The sequence below is a fragment of the Fukomys damarensis genome, unplaced genomic scaffold (genome assembly GCF_012274545.1).
Source record: "Fukomys damarensis isolate Sample0158 unplaced genomic scaffold, DMR_v1.0_HiC HiC_scaffold_19, whole genome shotgun sequence".
NCBI lineage: Eukaryota > Metazoa > Chordata > Mammalia > Rodentia > Bathyergidae > Fukomys > Fukomys damarensis.
Window position 1 is genome coordinate 24,605,117 of NW_022900931.1, and position 19,900 is coordinate 24,625,016.

The 19,900-nt window shown below is 45.4% G+C and overlaps 1 protein-coding gene across 3 annotated transcripts in view; it reads left to right on the forward strand.

Moving 5' to 3' along the window:
* Nucleotides 1-4,250: 4,250 nt before the first annotated feature.
* Rimklb (ribosomal modification protein rimK like family member B) overlaps nt 4,251-19,900 on the forward strand; it is a 51,241-nt gene continuing 35,591 nt past the window's right edge. The window contains exon 1 of one of the 3 annotated variants that reach the window (XM_019205087.2): nt 4,251-4,321. Coding sequence is in view for 2 of the 3 variants with exons in the window: in XM_010607812.3 (XP_010606114.1) it covers nt 12,452-12,539 (88 nt within the window). In the remaining variant the exon portion in view is untranslated. Of the gene's footprint in view, nt 4,322-12,328; nt 12,553-19,900 lie in introns of those variants that run through there. The other 2 variants (XM_010607813.3, XM_010607812.3) reach the window with 2 other exon arrangements.

Here is a 19,900-nt window from a genome sequence, read left to right on the forward strand (position 1 = left end):
GAAGCCCGCGGTGGCGAGGGACTGCGGTGCCCCTTGCGGCTGCACGGCCCCCATGTGTTTGCAGCGCGCGAGGCTCGGGAAGCTTCCGATTTCTTTTTCTCAGGGTGACTTGGTCAACTGATTAGCGCCGGACAGAATCAGGTGGAAGCGAGCAGCAGCGCGCAGAAGGGAGTGGAGGCTCCCGGGCTCAGACGTCCGCACCGAGGCCCGGCTGAGTCCCTGCGCGTGGGGATCGCCTTTCCCGGCCGGGCAGGCCGCGCTCCAGCTTCCCCGGACTGGGGGTCCCTAGACAAGGTCTGTGGAGGTCTGGGGACTGCGCTTGAGGTTCCCCGTCCTCGCCGTAACCAGGCAGACTTTTTGTTTTGTTTTAAGCGACTCAATAAAAGTACAAGAAATGGTTAAGCAATTTTTAAAAAGAAAGAAACGTCCTGTGGGAAAATAAGTGGAAAAGGCAGAGGGCGGCTGAGACGGGAAACAGCAGGCTGGTTTTCTTCGTTTGTTTTTTGCCTGTGAAGAGTGAAAAAGCCTCCGGGCAAATGTACAGAAACATGACTACACGGTCTGCTCCGACGAAATTAAATCCAGGGGCCAAACACAGAAAATTCCCATAAAAGGAAGGGAAGACGTGTGTGTGTGTGTGTGTGTGTGTGTGTGTGTGTGTGTGTGTGTGTGAAGCCAGGAAGGGGTGGAGGCCCATGGCTGGGCTCTGATGGACTCGGGATGCCCAGGACATCTGTCCTGGGACACGTGGGGCGACCTTACCATCCGAGTCCAGCCCGATGTCATCTGCTCCCACGATCCTTCCCTGACCCCTCTGCGTTTGGAGAGCCAGTCGTCCCCCACCCCTCCCGAGTGGACTCATCTATGTTATAATTCGTCGTTGCCTCCACTGAGTGGTGACAGGGCTTGCCTCATGCTCTGAGAGGTGGGGAGCTCCCTGGCGGTCGGGGGAAGTCGTACTCATTCCAGCTGACGTAATGGTTGGCCCAGGAGGCCTGAAACCAGCAGGCCCGCAGCACCTAGTATCTGAGATACAAAGTTTCCCATATCTGAGATACAAAGTTTCAAAAGTTTACTCATCCCGAAATGGCAGAGGCTAAAGGGTTAGGGAAAGATCTGAGATGCCTCACTGAGTGGAGCCATAGGCAACAGGCCCACCGGAAGCAGAGTTACTGGGAACAGCTGTGCTGGAGGCTAGGGATTGGGTGAGACCTTTGTATACAGTTTAGTATTCTTGACTCATTACTTTCCTTGTGTACATTTTCTGATGGCACAGATTTCCTATGGTAATGTGCAGTTACACCCATATTTCCTCTAGTGCAAATCTAAAATGTTTGTTTTGTTTTGAGACACGGTCTCACTATGTAGTTGAGACTGACCTGGAACTCACTATGTAGCCCAGGCTGGTCTTGAACTCACAGTGATCCTCCTGCCTCAGCCTCCCGAATGCTGGGATTACAGGCGTGCACCACCACACCCAGTTTAAAATGTTTGATTCAGGGCCAGGCATTTAGCTCAGTAGCACTGGCAGCACCTGCCTCACAAGCACAAGGTCATGAGTTTGATCCCTGTACCAAAAAAAAAAAAAAAAGTTTGATTCAGGATTATACTGAAGTTCCTTAAATAGAAACTTCAGTAATGAAAAATCTAAATAGCTCTGATAAACTGGCTAAAAGCAAAGAAAGAGGCATGGGCGTGTAGCTGTAATTGCCCACTCAGGACGCTGGTGCGGGGGGATCGCTGTGATTTTGAGCCTGGGCTACATAGTGAGATCCTGTCTCAAAAAGAAAACACCACCACTCTGGTGCTGCTGTTCCAATGTAGTGTTGGGCAGAAGCACTCACTGGCCTTTCTAACACTACTGACTGATTCTCTCCCCTACTCTTAGTAGTGGGGATTGAACCCAAGTCCTTCTCACAGAGCTACATCCTTGGTCCTTTTTTATTTTTAATTTCGGGACAGGGTCTTGTCCAGGCAATGCTTGAACTTGCGATCCTCCTGCGTCAGTCTCCTAGAGGACTGGGCTTTTACAGGTCAGCCTCACTGGTCCCATGTATTCTTGATAGCTTTGTGTCTGAAGACCCTTCTCTCCCTTCACGGTGCCATCATTAAGCTGTAACAGAACCCAGGGCAGGGCAGGCAGCAGTGCACACAGCTGGTGCCTGACTCAGGCTTCAGAGTGCTCCAAGCCTCTTTGGGCTCAGCTTTGGAAACTGTTGGCAAAAGACATCCCAGGGCCAGTGCTGGAGGCAGAGCCTGGGCACCTCCTGGTCCTCTCTACTCTGCCCAGCACCCCAGGTTAGACCTGGTTTCTGGACAATGCAGGGCTGTGCTTCTGTCTCCCCAGACCTGCTGGCCTCCCCACACAGGGCCCCTGCAGCTCTGGTCACTTTCTGTAGTGCTGGCCGGACGAGCCAGCCATTTCTTCAGGATTCCCTTCCCTTGGCATCAGTGACCAACCACATTCTTTGTTTTTCTCTCGGCGTCTCCCAGGACTTTTATGTTTCTTGTTAGTTTTCTTCTGTTTATTCTTGGCTGGTTCCAAGGTTATGTTCCCAGCCACCTCTCTGTCACTGTCTCTGCTAAGCACTCTGCACCCCAGCTGCTCCCTCACTGCCTCTCCTCCATCCCAGCAGACTGAGCCCCAACCTGCGTGGCCCATGACTCTCCCAAAGCTCTGAACTGTCTCGCTTCCAGACCACGGTGTGCTGCATTCCTTCATAACACCTCTCCTGCCACAATCTGCAACTCCTACAGATTTTAAAAATCGGATTGTTTTTGGACTGGAACACCGAGTCGCATCCCTGACCTTGTTTTTTAGACTTCATTTTGAGACAAGGTCTCGCTGAGCTCCCAGGCTGGCTGTGACAGGGACTGAGGTTGGACCCGAGTGTGCTGTGGGAAGCTCCCAGCAGGACAAAGCTTGGCATCTCTGCCTCTGTTTTATTCTCTCCCGCCTTCATGATGAAGCCATGCACACAGGCATGCACGACCCTCGCAGGAGCTGTGGCCTTGAGATCTCAGGACAGGAGGTGAGGGCCAGATCCGCCAGCTGCCACTCATGATGGGTTACCAGCTGCCAGCAGGCAAGCCCTGTGCCCTGGCTTCGTCCTCTTTGCTATGAACCCCAGGAACCTATCAGCTCCTCAAGGCAGATCTGAACCTTTTTCTGTGCTTCCCAGGACAGCCACACTGATTGAAGATCCTGTCCTGCCTATCTCTTCCTGCTTTGTTTTTGCAGTACCAGCGATTGAGCTCAGGACCTTGTACTTGCACGGCAGGTGCGGTGCCACTGAGCTAAATCCTCAGCCCTCTCCTGCCCCTCTCTTTGGTGTCGTGGCACAGGGGCTGAGCCTGGCCCATTGGATCAGGAGCTGGGGCCTCCAGTTACATGGTCTCAAACTTGTGATCCTCCTGTCTCAGTCTCCCAGGTAGCTGGGATTACAGGCATATGCCACCAGTCAGCCCAATCCTTATTTTAATTAATTTATTGGGGTTTATTTGAGATAGGGTCTCATCGTGTAGTTCAGTCTGGCTTTGAATTTACTATGTAGCCCAGGTTGGCCTTGAACTCATGGTAATCCTCCTGCCTCAGCCTCCCAAGTGCTGGTATTATAGGCCCAGCCACCACACCTGGTATCCTTACTTTTAATCTAATTTCTTTTTTTCTTTTGCCAGGGTGGGAACAGAATCCAGGTCTGCCTGAGAGCTAAGCGTGAATTCCACCTCTGGGCTACACCCTGGGCCCATGACTAATCTGTACTCATCCTTTGTAACTCAGTTTGCGCAATATCTCCCTTCAGTCACTTTTCGGAGTGTCCCCTCTGCAGTGTGGAAATACTGTGAGCAGAAGCCCTTCCCCAAACCAAGCACAACAGCCCACACCTCCTCTGCATCAAAAACCAGAGCTGAATAAATGTGGTAGGCAGGAAACGTGTGTGGTCTCACACCTAGTTCCCGGCACAGTGCCCCTAAAATCCTAGGAATTTCCAGCGTGATGGGAGTGTCTTTGGCTTTTCAGAATAACTGGCTGCTCTTGTCTCACACCCACCCTGCTCTGTGCTGCCCTCGTGAGTGAGGCTGTGGCCCTCAAAGCCTCAGGGTGGGGCGGCCCTTCCTAAGGCCCAGGTAAATGGGGCCAGGACTCCGACCCCTCCCTTGGACCTGGGGCGAGCTGGGAGGGAGCTGGAGATAAAGATAAAACTGCAGAGGTTTGAAGAAGTGAGGCCCACGGAGCTTCAGCCTGGGGAATGGTATGCACACTCCTTGGCTGGAGGCGCCTGAGAACAGACCGACCTTCCCACAGCTGCCCCGTACACCGGTAAGATGCTTTCTTGGGTTCTGAGAGCCATTCTAACAAATCATGGAGACCATTGGGAGGGGTCCTGGAAACCCTATTGGGGACCGTGTTGGGTCAGGTCAGTCAGAGGCACCGGAAGAGGTCTTTGAGACCGAGCCCTTAACTTGTAACCCTTAACTCCGGGACCCAGGTGGTAAGATATTGAATCCAGCTGTCGACAGCCAGAGAGCATCAAAGAACTGGTCCATGGTGTGTGGTGGGGTCTGAGGAAGCCGGGTGCACACTGGGACATGCACACATACACGCAGTTCCAGGACTCTGGGAAGCTGAGGCAGGAGGGTCCCTTGAACTCAGTAATTCAGGGTCCACTTGGGAGACATAGTGAGACCCCATCTCTTATAAAAGAAAGAAAAGAAAAAGCTGAGTGTGGTGAGACTGAGGCAGGAGGATCAGAAGTGGGAACCCACATCGGAGGGCCAGCAATCCTCCGACTGCCTGGAAAGGGGGCAGATGGTGAGGACTAAAGAAAAAAAAAGCCTAGAGATTTGCATAATTTCATTTCAAAGTACCTGGAGGGCTGGGAGATCAGTACCTCGGAGCGGGCCCTCCTTTACTGGGTGGACTCAATAATGGAAGGGCATCAGGTGACTTGGGGGTGGCAGGGATCCGTACCGGTGAGGTCTTATGCTGATGAGGATCTTAGATCCCCAAGGATCTGAACTGGAGGAAGGCTGGAAAGAGCGCATTCTTACCGCAGTAGGTGGGATGAGTTAAACCCAAAAGGAATTTGTCCCTCCCCAGGTGGGGCCTTTCTACTTGCTTGCTGCTTCTCAGAAACCCGGGATGTCTTCAGCTGGTGTAATCCTGTCCTGGAGCATCTTGGCATCTCGGGACCTTGGAGGTCTCAGCTGTGACCTGAGGCAAAACTGGAGTTATGTTTGGGCAGGTCCTAGCCTGCCTGAGGCAGGAAGACTAGGCCTGGTCATGATTTAATTGTGAAATGATTTTACCCCCAAATTATGTAGAATTTTGGGCAAACCCAGCCTGGGTAATTTACTGAAAATTCCATCTTCAAATAGAAAACATGAGCAGCCCCAGGATTGTAGCTCAGTGTGGGGTCAGGTCCCTAGGACTGCCAGAAAAAGTAGTGAGTGCAGAAAAATGGTGTTTCTTAGAATAAATGGGAAATTACAGGAATTTTGGATTTTTAATTTTTTGGTAGTGGGGATTAAACTTGTGACTTACACAGCTACATTGCTGAGCCCTTAAAAAATTTTTTTGAGGTAGCCAGTTGCCCAAATGGGTCTTGAATGTGCAGTCCTCCTGCCTCAGCCTCTCAAACTGCAATGTTCTATTTTATTGCCCTGGGATTACAGATGAATTAGGGAAGTCTTTGTTTTTACTTTAAAAAAATTTTTTTTGAGACAGGGCCTCACTGCATAGCCCAGGCTGGCCTTGAACTCACAGCAACCTCATCCCCCAGCCTCCGGTGTGTGGGAATTACCGGTGTGCGCCCCCACGCCCAGGCGAATTTTGGAATTCTCGAGAGGGGCGGGGAGAGGCTGTATTTCCTAAAAGTGGACACGAGAGGGCAGTACATTGTTTCTACAGACCGGTCTTACTGGTTGCTTTTCCCTGCAGCTGTTTTACATTTCCAGTGGACTTTAGTCCCGGCGGGGAGATCCGAGCTCTGGTCGACAGAGGGGAGGCTGCCTAATGCTGTATTGTAAGAAGCTAAATCAGTCACAGTTCCTGCGTTCAAGGAGTCAGAAATTTAGTGGGGAAAAGAAACAAGTGGGCCTCACTCTTTAATTTCCCTGTAGTAGAAGAAAGAAGCGAGCCTCTCCCCTTACTCACCTCAGAGTGCCTTGCTGTGTGCTCAGTTGCCCTCTCAGACCTGCGATGTGCTGTTCATTCAGGCCTCTGCCCATTTAGAAAATGCAGTGGTTGGTTTTCTGTTGTGTTTTAAGAGAACTGCGTATTAAAAAAAAAAAAAGTGAAAAATGGGCCGGGGATTTAGCTCATCGGTTCTGCTGCCTGCCTCAAAAGCACAAGGTCCTGAGTTAGATCCCTGGTGCCAAAAAACCAAAGCAAAACAAAGCTGTCTATTTTGATGACAAATCTATTACAGGTGTGTCTTTGCCAATATTTCCTGCCAGTTAGCAAAAGGAACGTCATTCTCTTGCTGCTGTCCTTTGCAAATTAGATCTTTGTGACTTTATCACTCATCCTTTCATAGGTTCTGCTTTAACCTTGTATCTAAGGAGCCATTATGTACACAAGGTCATGTGTACCTTTTCTTCTAAGTTATCTTCTAGGAATTTTACAGGGGTTGTGTTTGTTTTTTGTTCTGATGCAGGGTCTGGCTGTTTCTTTGCCTGGTCTCAATTCCTGGGCTTCAGTGCTTTTCCTGCCTCAGCCTCCTGAGCACTGGAATTATAGAACGCAGCACCATGCCCGATTTTCTAGGGGTTTAATGTTTTGTGTTTTACATTTAGGGTGATCCAATGTGTGTGTGTGTGTGTGTGTGTGTGTGTGTGTGTGTGTGCATTCCTAAACACATGCTATGCCATTAAGATACCTAGTGATCCATTTTGAATAAAATTTTTTGAATTGTGTAATGTCTGTCTAGATTCTTTTTGGCAGAAGAAGGAGGGTGTGGGTGTGCAGTTGTTCCAGCACCATTTGTTGCATAAGCTGTGTTTTCTGTCCTGTCTTGCTTTGCTTTTTATCAACGGTCAGTTGACAAGAGTAGATCGTAATGTTCTCATAAGGACATGAAGAGATGCGGTGTTAACTAAGGAGGTACATGTGTTGACTTCATATAATTGTTTCACAGTGTATGTGCTTTAAATCCTTCTATATGTTCATGCAATTTGATTGGTAAGTCAGACCTCACCAGATTTATGTAGGTCTGTTTTTGGGCTTTCTTTCCTATTTCATTCACCTGTTTGCCTTGTGTTTTGTTTTGTTTTTTGAGACAGGGTCTCGAATCATAGTCCAGGCTGGCCTCACTATGTAACAAAGGCTAGCCTGGAATTTACAGCAATCCTCCTGCCTCAGCCTCCCAGCCGCTGGGATTACAGGCATGTGCAACCATGCTGATAGTAGCCTAATTACTGTAGCTTTGTAGTAATTTTTTTAAAGACAGGGTCTTACCTGGCCTTGAACTCAAGACAAACCTCCTGCTTCAGCTCCCTGAGTGCTAAGATTATAGGTGTGTGCCACCACTCCTGGCTCTGAGTATAAGACTTGAAGTTAGGTGGTGTTGGTCATTTGGTTCCTCTGTAATTTCCCTTTCTTTCTCTCTTCCGGTCCCCCCCCATTCTCTGTAAGGCTGTGTAAGGAGCAGGGAAAGGGGACATTACCAGAACCCCTGCAGGTGAGTCCCCAACAGTACAAGGCAGATTCATGAATAAAGACAGGAATTGAGACTTGAGAAGACCTTTAAGAAGCAGGCTCGGTCAGGGGAACTAGGTCTCAAGGACTCCACTTTGGTGCATGGGTCAGCATTGTTTCAAGGGATTGGGTGAGGCCACCTGTGATGGGTCATCCTCACACAAGCGGGCTGTCACAGCTGGCGGCTGTCCCACACGTGGCCACTTCCTCTTCTTTTGTGCTATGCTGTGACACAGTGCAGAGGCCTTTGTCAAACCTGGTACCATGCTGTTTGGACTTCGCAGATACAGAATTTTGAGCCAAATAGAGCTCTTCATATGTTACTCTGCACTAGTGTTTTGTCATAGCAATACAAATGGGTGGAGAGAATGGTTTCAGGAGGTATTTTGTCATCTTTTGAATTTTTTGCAGAGATGAATGGGACATCTGTGAACAAAGATAGCTGTACTTTTTCTTTCCCACTTTGTGTACATTTTATTTCCTTTCCATGTCTTATTACATTAGCTAGCACTTCCAGGATATTGAAAAAACAGTGATGAGAAGGAACATTCTTCCCTTGAATACCATCTAAGCAGGAAAGCTTCTAGTTTCTCACCGTTAACTATGTATGATGTTAGTTGTCTTTTCTTGGTATATTCTTCATGCAGTTCTATTCTGAGTCTACTGAGAATTGTTATCACGAATGGGTGTTAGATCTTATTAAATGCCTTATCTGGGATTGATTTTTTTTTTTTTTGTACTGGGAATCGAACTTGGGCCCTTGTGCTTTCTAGGCAGGCAGCAGAACCACTGAGCTAAATCCCCAGCCCCTCCTATGATTGTTTTCTTCCCGCTTTTCAAAGGTGTTTTATATAGCAAAGCCATGTGGAGAGGCAGGTACAAAGTGGGATGAGACTATAAGACCCAATGGAAAATCATAGGTGGGGCAAAACCATGACCAACCAATAAGATTATAGGTAGTCACCCAGGTAGTATTCATTAAATGGGGTCAAATGGGGGAGAAGGTCAGGTAGCAAGCATAGAAGGATTTTCAGTAAGGGTGGGGTCAGGGACATTTCCTGGAAAGGCTGGACTAAGACCTCGACCCCCACCCAGGTGAGTGATACCTATTTAGAACATCAATCACTGCTCTGTATCCCCAGGGGAAGCACAGGGGCTTAGTAGTTTCTCTCCTTTTACAATTCTGGCCTTCAGTGAATGTGTCTTGATTGCCCTCCAGGTTGGCTCCTTGCTATGTTGGCTCCTTGAGGGTGGCCCTTTCTAAGCGCCTGCAAGATATCTAACTTACCTATCTGCACTATTCCTCCCTCTGAAGAAGGGCCCCTAATTGCTGTGAGGGGGCAAAGGCCGAAGACAGCGCTGGCTACTTCCAGCTGAAGACTACAGAGGGTCTATCTGAAGGCCTGCAGTAGGCACCAGGCGTTGTTATCTTGGTAGCTGCATGGCTTTTAAAGTCAAAGATGTAGGATCCTATCAAAAAGGTTCCCCCCTCATGTCCTGGATTCTTGTTGACCTTGAAGGGCTAGGGCCAAAATATTGGTTGTCCTCATAACCCAGTTAGTTACCTTTCCAGTTTTGGTCTCCAAACATTCTGGAAGCTTTGTCTTGAAATCCAGCAGCCAGAGGAGGAAAGTGCCTTGAATTAAATAAATACTCTGACCAGTAATCTCAGTGGAAGACCTCCAAAGTGATACAGGGGGAAGAGCTGTATCTCCCAAACCTGCTAGGTATCTGAAATGCAAGTTCATGTTCTCCAAAATCGAAGAATGAATTCTAGGAACAACGGAGGTTAGAGTAGTAAAATTTATTGGGGGAAAGAAAGCTGTGTAAGAGAGACAGAAAGGGGACTGGAAAAAGGGTTGCCCTTGTCTCTCTGTCTCTCTCTCTGTGTCTCTCTCTGTCTCTCTCTCTTTTGAGACAGGGTCTCCCTGTGTAATTCAGGCTGTCCTTGAACTCTACATAGCCCAGGTTGACCTCAAACTCAACCTTCCTGCCTCAGCCTCCTAAGTGCTGGGATTACAGGCTTCCACCATCACACCCAGTTTTCACATTTTCTTTTTATTAGTCCATGTTTGTAGTCCATGAGTACATTCACGTGGTGAGTTGGTGTATATACAGAACACATCTAATTCTTCTTTATCGCCTCCCCTCCCTTTCCTCCTCCTCCCCTCTATTTTCTGGTCCCCTTGGCTTATTCATTTTTTTTTTCTGATGTTACAGCAGCCTTGCATACCTGGGATCAATCCACTTGGTCAGGGTGTATAACTATTATATATTATTAGATTCAGTTTGCTTGTTACCTCATTGAGGACTTTTGTATCTATATTCATGACAGATTTTAATGTCCATGGGATATTTGGAGCTGCCTCTTTTTCATTTCTGCCTAATAATTTGTATCATCTTTTTTGGTTTGTTTTTTTGGTACCGGGGATCAAATTTAGGCCCTTGGGAGGCAGGCGGTGGAAGCACTCAGCTGAATCCCCAGCCCTGTATTATCTATTTTTATTATTTAGCCTTGGTAGAGATTGTTTGATTTTACTGAACTTTTCGAAGAACCGCCTTTTGGTTTTGTTGATTTTTGTCTATTTACTATTTTCAATTTAATCAATTTTTTGTGTTTTTTTTGGGGGGGTACCAGGGATTGAACTCGGGTCCTTGCACTTGCAAGGCAGGCCACCGAACCGCTGAGCGAAATCTCCGGCCCTATTTCATCAATTTTTAATTTTTATTTTTTGTGTATTTACATTTAAATTTTTATTTTACTTTTTTTGTTTTTTGTTTTCTTAGCACGGGGGATTGAACTCGGGTCCTTTTGCTTGTGAGGCAAACAGTGGAACCACTGAGACAAATCCCTGGCCCATTTTTCTGGTTCTTAAAGTGGAAGCCCAGATTACTTATTTTAGATATTTCTTATTTTCTCATGTAGCAGTAAATGTTATATATTTCTTTCTAAGCATTGCTTTTGCTACATCTCACATATTTTGATAAATTACTTGCATTTTACTTCATATTGACCTTTTTTCTTTTCTTTTTTTCTTTTTCTTTTTTTTTTTGGTACTGGGGAGCAAACTCGGGACCTTGTGCTAATGAGCTAAACCTAAATCCCTGGTGCTTTTTTCTTTTTCGCAGTCATGGAGATTTAACCTAGGACCTTTGCACATGCTAGGCAAATGCTTCACCATCCAGCACTTCTGGCCCTTTTAATTTATTTTGAGACAGGTTCTTGCTAAGTTATCCAGGTTGGCCTCAAACTTGGTGTCTTCCTACTGCAGTCACCTGAGTAGCTGAGATCACAGGTGTACACCACCACATCTGACTTTTAAACTGCTAATGTTAGAGGGCTGGGCTTCTGGCCAGTGATAGGACACTTGTCTAGCATATGTGAGGTGCTGTGCTCCCCAGCACTCCAATAGGGAAAAAAGGGCATTGAGAAGAAAGAAAGTGAACGCTATAAGTTGTGGCAGGTACATATATAGATGTGTTAAGGTGCAGTGTTCTATCCTATGTAGCCATAGGGCCAGCTCCATAGAGAAACTGGAGAAATCAGTGGTCATGGAAGTTTCTGCACATCAGAATCCTTCAGTGGAGTCCTCAGAGGAGGATTCTTGGGCTGTTGGGGATTTCAGTTTGGTGCATCTGGTTAGGTTAAGAATCTACTCTCTTTTTGTATTCCGGATGGAGCTGAGGACCTCACTCTTGTGAGGCAGGCCCGATGCTGCTGAGCTAAATCCCCAGCCCCGGGCTTTCTTTTTATAGTGTTTTAAACCAAGCTTGTATCTATCTGAATTCCCTGAGGGTATGATTACCAGATAAACAGAACCATTAGTTAACTAATTTCGATAAAAATAGTTTTTTAGAAGTATGTCTTAAATGCTGTGATTTGAGACAAACCATCTGCTTAAATCCAAATATTCCTGCCAAGCATCAGTACACATCTTCAAGTGAGTCCATCTCTTTGTGTGGATACCTGATGACTATTTTGTCTTTTTTTTTTTTTTTTTGTGGTACTGGGGATCGAACCACTGAACTAAATCCCCGGCCCTTCTATTTTGTCTTTTTAGGAAATTTCAAAATATTTAGCTGAGTGTGGTGGTGATACCTATAATCCCAGCACTCTGAAGGCTGAGGCAGTAAGATTACAAATTTGAGGCTGCCATGGCAACATGTTGACTTAGTAAGACCTTGTTTTAAAATAAAAAGGGGAGGGGGCTGGACATGTAGCTCAGTGCAAATGGACTGGATTTGATCCCCAGTACCCCCCAAAACCATATATGTATGTATGCATGTTTATGTAAATGTATGTATGCATGTCTATATGTAATATGTGTATATATTTATAATCTCAACAGAATTTTTTCCCACTGCTAATTTTCCTATTATCCTTGGAAGCAAAAAGCTCAAGAGAAATATTATAACTAATCTTTCACACTTTCTCCTATTCTCTGTTTCTTTTTGCTTTCACACCTCTGCTTTTGTCCAAATGGTCTGCAACACATGAAATTTCTTCCGGGGCTTTTCCACCCCTTTCTTCCTTTTTTTCTTTCTCCAGGTTTTATTTTTCCCCCTCCCCCTCCCTGCTTTCTTCTCTGGCCAAGCTAAAAACCTGTAGGAAGAAGTCAGGGTCCTGGGCCGGCCCACTGCTCTGCGTCCCGGAAGGGCCTGCTTTTACCTCTTCTCCCCAGAGAGTACGGCCAGGGCCAGAGAGCTGGGAGGAGAAGTCGCTTTGCTGGAGGATGGCAGTGACAGTGACGGATGGCGCCGCCGCGGTCAGGGCTGGCAGCCCCGCAGGATGAGGAGGGAGCCTGCGGCAGCGGAGGAAGAGCCGAGCAGGAGGGGCCCTGTGCGTGCAAGCTGTGCGTGGATGGTGGGGAAGCCTTTGCGTCGTCGGAGTGCTGGTTTGTGGTCGCGTGTAAATGTATGGCTGACTTTTTGCCAGACTCCAGAGTTCTATGGAAGTCTGGCAGTGAAGCCGAGACATGACAAAGTCAGAATTTAGAAGGAAATATGGGGGCAGCGTGAGATGGAAACAAAGAGAGCAGCTGTTGTAACCAGAGAAGAGAGACTTAGAGCTTAGAGTGAGAGGAATAAGGAAAAGAAGGAATGGAAATTCCCTCTTTGTGGCTGGGGATGTAGCACAGGGGTAGAGCACTTACTGTCCGGCTTGTGCAAGACCCTGGGTTCAATTCCCAGCACCATACACACACAAACTGCAAGTTTTAAAATTTTAAATTGCTACTCTGAAAATCATGAGGGCTGAGGGAAATGAGGAATGGTCCATGTTTGTGTTTTCTCTATAAAAGTCAATCTTTACAGGGAAGTTTTAAATGCAGGTGCTGATGAAATTAGTGAGTCGAACAGTTTTATGTAAAATGTGTTTATTAATTTCGGTCCCCTTTATAGACCTTTTTATCTCTAATTTAAAATAAGTCATCATGGGCTGGGGATGCAGCTCAGTGGCACTGTGCCTGCCGGGCAAGTGCAAGGTCCTTAGTTCAATCCCCAGTACCAAAAAATAAAAGTCTATCTTTATAAAAATAAAACATTATTAAAATGCTATTTGATATATAAAATAAGTTAAATGATAGTCCTATAAAAACAGGTCATAACTAGTGATATGTTTGTAGTAATGGTGACTGTTATCTGGAGATACATAGCAATACTTGGTTAAACTTTGGACCTCAGGCACTGGCTGTCTAATGTAATCCTTTAAAAATTCTCTGCATTGTCAGTAACTCTAGTGTATTTTTTATGCAGTACTGAGTTTTTAAAAGTTTATGAAGTTATATTTATGAATTTAAAATTGCCTACATTAAAAAAATTCCTTCTTTAGAAAGGGAGATTTCAGAGGAGGAGGGTTTTTTTTTTCTGGTCCTTGTGCTTGTGAGGCAGGTGGTGGAACCACGGTGCTAAATCCCCAGCCCCAAGGAGGGAATTTTTGAGACAGGATCTAGCTAGGTAGCTCAGGCTGTCTTTGAACTTGTTGCAATCGTCCTGCCTCTGCCTTCCAAGTGCTGGGACTACAGGCGTACACCACCCACACCTGGTGATAACACTTTTTTGTCGAATCTTTATAAGTGAGATTTGGTGAACATATTCTTTGTAGTAAACATTTTTTCAAATTTTAAAAATGCCACTGAGACGTAAGCCAAAACAACAACTGATATCTAATTTTACTTGATAAGAAGTGAGACAACTGCAGACAATCATTTATAGTTTTCAGATGGATTATAAGAAATTTTGGAACAAAGAAGGTAACATCAATTTTGCTACTTAAATTCAAATCTTTGCTCTGGTATTTATTCCCTGTGTGACTTTGGACATTCTACTTAACCTCTCTGTGTCTTGTTTTGTTCATTTGTAAGAATATACTCAAGCCCAGCACTCCAGGAGGCTGAGGCAGGAGGATTAGATAACAAGTTAGAGTTCAGGCTGGGTGATGTAGCAAGACCTGTCTCAATAAAAAGTTAAGTGGGGAGGGTCTAGGGAAGTAGCTCAGGGTGAAGGTCCTGGGTTCAGTCCCCACTATTGAAAACAAGCCCAGAAGGGCTGTAAGGAGGGTTAATGGGCTTAATGTATGTAAACACTCTTAAAACAGTCCACTTTCTAAGGTTAGGTTGATTATGGGACTTAAAACATATTTATTCCAGATACTTCTATGGTATTTTTCTTATGCCGAAGTCTACATTCATCATTTTTAAAGGACGTCAGTATATAAATTATCCTAGTTGTCCAGAAATGTTCTAGAAAACAGCAAAAAACAATGGAACCTGGGTGTTAAAGATTCTGAGTAATTCTATTGTGTCACTTACCACTTTCTATCGCTGTTTCTTTCTCTTCACTGTCTTACCTTATTAGGACAAAACCCAAATTTAAAAGGTACTGAGAGAGAAGACAAATTAAGGAAAGGGGTTTGGAGATTCAGCAGTTGATGGAAGAGAGGATAAATAGGAAAAGCAAAGAAGACAAATAGATGAATAAACAGCTTGATGACCAATGTGGGTTGGAAACCAAGACAGTAAAAATGATTGGAAAACAAAATGAAGACACAGGGAAGAATTTGGACAGAAAAGAAATAAGCCATTGTTTCTGGGCATGTAGGATAATTACACGAACGTTGAGTATTGCTCCCTAGTCTAAATTTTCCACTGTGCAGTTATAACAGGCTGAGACAATCATGGTAGTGCCAGTCTATTAGGGTGCTTGGATTCTGTGCACATCCATCCAGGGTGCTGCTGGTGACACATGAATGATGCAGGCTCACAGCTCTTACGTGAGCTGAATGTCTTCATTTCTTTGGGTGGATTCCAGCTATGAGAGTCCACGCCAGGTGGGGTCCTGCTTTCCCCCTTTTCTATTCCTTGGTGTTTGCTGTGTTATTTAGAAGAGGACACGACACCGCTCCAAATTTACTTATTCCATTTTTCTTTATTATTCTTCCAAAACCTATATACTTTTTTCTCCTCCCGGGACTGGATCTACATTCTCACCTCTTTTTATTTTTTAATTTTGAGACAGGGTCTCACAAAATTGCCCAGTGCTGGGATCACAGGCGGGTGCCATCACACACTGCTCAAAACATACACTTTAAAAATACTCTTCAGCTGGGTGTGGTGGCGCCCGCCTGTGATCCCAGCACTCAGGAGGCTGCTGAGGCAGACAGATCGCACTTGAGTTCGAAGCCAATCTGAACTACATAGCGAGAACATTCCTCAAAAAAGAAAAGAAAAAGGCATCCCAGGCAGCTCCTATGTGTTAGTGAAATGGAAAGCTTACAATAAATAATAAAATGAAAGAAAGGAGAAAACCCCATTCTTCCAGTCCTCTGATTCAGTCTTTCTGTCCTTGCCCACCCTTCTCCCACGGTGTTTGCCGTCTCCATTGTCTTAGCAGTTAGAAAGGCATTCAGTTTAATTTGCAGAAACGTAGTGGAAGAGGAGGAGGGCAGTGGGCGGAGAAAGGCTGGACCCGCGTTTAGCTATTCTGACTGCGGACTGTTGTTGTCGGGCTGGTTCGAGCCGGCTGGAGAGGAAGCCGTAGGGGGAGCTGGATTTACAGCAGCTGTTGCGGCTACCATTCCGTGTTTGCTAGCGAAGGTCGTTACTGGACACCGCCGCCGCCTCCTCTCTAGCCACATGAATTTTGCAGTAATCGCATCGGATACTCCATAAAGAATACTATTTTGGGCGCCGATAACCACCTTGGGTTCAGAGATTGAATTCCTGTTTACAATTCTTTTTACTACTCGCATTCCTTTAGTGTTGATGAAATCCCAGCTTTTCTCCTGTGCTGAAACTCAAAAGATTTGTAACACATGGTGGAGCAGATTTGTAAAAGATGTTTGCTGGACCTGCAGTCTAGGAAAAGCTTGCTGTTTTTCCAAGTGGGAGACCCACCTCTTGGCTGAGGCAGACACGCACCTCTATATAGAAACAGAACCCAGAGAAGCGGCTTGCAGGGACCTGGGTAGATTTGTCAGGACAGAGTTTGTTTTCTTTAAACCTTTGTTTGCAGGTACCTTCCTGGTGGAACATTAAAAAAAATTGTGCTATTGTATTCTAACCAGCTAATCTGATTGAAAACCCTGAGAGGGTGAATAACCTATGCATTTCATTACAAATATATTTAATATTTCTGTTGCCCTAGGACTGTATGTTAGAATCCCCTGCACAGCTCTGAAAAATAACAGGCTTCCCAGCACCAGTTCTGCTGTAGTGACAGCTCGACAAAGTAGTAACTATTTTCAGCCTCACTTTTGCAGGTGAGCAGAGTAAGAGCGAGAGAGGATGTGACTGCGGATGGTCTAACACCTGTAGGGCCAACAGAAATCCAACCCAGACTGTGTCTCCAGCAGTCGCTACCCAGCTCTTAAAGAACTCAGTGCCCTATGCAAAATCAGCAAAAAAAAAAAAGCCCAGGTGATGCAATTACGTTGGCAATGGATTGGGAAAGGAGCGCTGTATGGAACTTGTTGCCTCGCTATATGGAACTTGTTGCCTGAGTTTCCCAAGAAGCCACTCCGGCTTGCAGGAAGCAGGACGGGTAGGACAAGTGAAGTGCCCATCGTGGATGCTCTGATTTATCTGTTTTTTAACCTTCCCGTTTGATTCCTGTTTGAAGATTTTTGGTTTAGGTAAAAAATAAGCTTTAAGGCTGTGCACTTTAAGTGATTCAGACCTGTAATTCCAGCACTTTGAGAGGCTGAGGCAGGATGATTGTAGTTTCGAGCCTTAATGGAAACTTAATGACTTAGCAAGATCCTGATTCTAAACAAACAAATGAACAAACAATAAATAGAGGGCTAAGGTTAGCCTATTGTGAAGGCTTGGGTTCAATTCTCAGTACCAAATAATAAACTTTTTGTTTGTTTTGTTTTTTGAGACAGGTTCTTATATGTATTTTAGGCTGGCCTTGAACTCACTATGTAGCCCAGTCTGTCCTCAAGCTCAGTGATCTTCCTGCCTCAGCCTCTAGAGTGCTGGGATTACAGGCATGTGCCACCATGCCCAGCTGAATAAACTTTATAATCTGAAGACATTACTCACTCCTAGTCACGCTCAGGGCCATACAATATTTAATTATTTGTATTAGCACACATACCTAAATAGTATTTAATTTCTTTTTGCTATTTGGCTGTTTCGGCATCGGCTTGAATAACAGTCAACATTTAATGTAGTCCATGATGGCTGATGAGAAAACAGATTTATGAAAGTTATGCAATAATCCTATGTACCAGTAGGTAAAGCTGGGCTTTCAAAGCAGGTTCATCTGATTTGGGTTACTTAGGTCTTCCCAGGGGACTCCACTAACCTTAGGGGCCTCTGAAGAATATTAATTCACTGGTTAACGATCAGTGCATGATTAAGCCAGACGAGCTATTTAGAAAACTTTTTGAGCATAGCTACTCAAAGGAGACAGATATACTCGGCCATAAAGCATTGATGATTGTGACTGAATAGCTCTCTTGACTTTGATTTCCCACTACAGAAATAGTTAAAATAACTTCTGCTCCCTCTTACTTAAAAAAAAATAAAGTATGAAATGATCATGATTCAAGTGAACATTATCAATATAATAATAATTTAAAGCATCATTGGCTTTGTTTTTTAAATAGTCCTGCTTTTTGTTTTTGCTTCCATTAGCCTGAGTCAAAAGTAATGCTATATAAATCAGGAATATTTTAGGGTGTGTACAGCTCATAGCAGCATACAGTGAATGATCACTTTTGAGAGGAGAGGACAAGTGAGTTAATATTACCATTCCCTATCCCACTGATGGCGAACCTTTTAGAGACCGAGTGCCCAAACGTCAATCCCAAGCCCACTTATTTATTGGAAAGTGCCAACACTACAGATAAAGCTGAGTACTGAAGTTTATAGCTTAGGTAAAGCAACTCATACACTTGGCTCTTTTGCCCGCTGAGAGCCTTAAGTTCGCCACTAATGCCCTATCCAAAGGGTACGTGGTTACCATGAATTGGATTCAATTCCTGAGGCACTGATAGAACAGGCTAAATATTATTGGTCTTCTGTGCAACTATTTTCCTTGGTCAATTTCCCTGTGTACCTTTTCCTAGTGTTAATATCTCTGTGAAGAAGCTTCCCTTGATCACGAAAAGCTTCTTGTTTGGTTTGATGCATTTTATGTCCCAGGAAGCTGAACAGAGTTGAAACTCATAATATTCTAGTTCTGTAGACCTTCTTCTCCTCCTTCTGAAGGTTGTATGTCATGCAGCACATTTACCCTTCTGTGTGTGTTCCTTGTGAAGATCAGTTTCTATCCTACGTTACTTTCAGTGGCATGTAACATCATACTAGCAGGAAACACTTGCAACCCTTGCTGGGCTGGAATTCTTCATCCTCCTGCCTCATCCTCCCAGGGTTCTGGGATTACAGGTGTGTCACTATGCCCAGCAGAGCTCTTGCTTTGTAGCAGGTATTAAGTATATACAGCCAGCCTTCTGTATGCACGCATTCAACCAACTGTGGATCAAAAAAAATTGAAAAAAATTGAGTCAGTACTTGAACACACATGCGTTTTCTCGTTTCTCTAAATAGTGCAGCTTAACAAGTATTGACCAGGTGTTTTGTGTTGTATTAGGTGTGATAAGTAATCTGGAGAGGATAAAAATTATACAGTTTACATGCAGATACTACCACCATTACATATGGGACTGGGATATCCCTAGAGTTTGATATCTGGGGAAGGTCTAGAACCAATTCCCTGTGTATATTGAGGGTTATGACCATGCTTATTGACACTTTTTTTTTTTAGTTTTTTGAGACAAGGTCCTGCTGTGGTGCAAAAAAAAAATTTTTTTTTTGGTACTGGGGATTGAACTTGGAACCTTGGGCTTGCATGGCAGGTGGCGGAACCACTGAGCTAGATCCCCGGCCCCGACGTATCGCTGTGTAGTGCAGGCTGACCTCCAGCTCATGGTCACCCTCAATTTCAGCCTCCCAAGCGCTGACATTACAGATGTGGGCCACCCGGCCCAGCTCACTCCTTAAGACAGCTCAATTAAGTAGGTATTTTTAGCTTCAATTTTAAAGGGGAACAGATTTAAGATACAGATACCCATGGGCAGAAGCGGATCACATGGGTAGCAGATGATCTCATGCGATGCGTAGTAGAAACAGAAATTCAATCCAGGCAGTCCGGCTCCAGCAGTTTTACTCTGGTCAAGAAGTCTTCAAGAACTGTCAGTATCCTATGCGAACTCGACAACAATTATCCCGGTGATGCAGTTATATTGGCAATAAAGTGGGAAAGGCGCACGGCGGAATGACGTCGTTGCCTGAGATGTCTCAGAAGTGACTGCAGCTTGCAAGGAGGCAGAGTGGTTAGCACCGACCTGTAGTCACACTCGCTCCTCCGGTGACTAAAAAGTTATCTGGAAATGAAGCATCCCGTAAAGCAACGCTTTGGGTTTTTCTTCACGGCCCGGAAAAAGTAGTGATGTAGTCGAATATGCTGATGTTCCTCACCTCTTTCGGACTTTACATTCCATTTTCACGGAGTAGTAGAATTCACCAAGCCTCTTAAATCTGTCATCTCGTTTCATCCCCACAGCGACCCTGGATTAAATGGCATCTCGCGGAGGCGGAGAGGGAGCTAAGGGGCCGACTTGCCCCGGGCTCGCGGCGCTTTGCTAGGCCAGAGCAGGCCGCGCCCTCCGCGCCCGTGTGGCTCGGGACTCCGCAG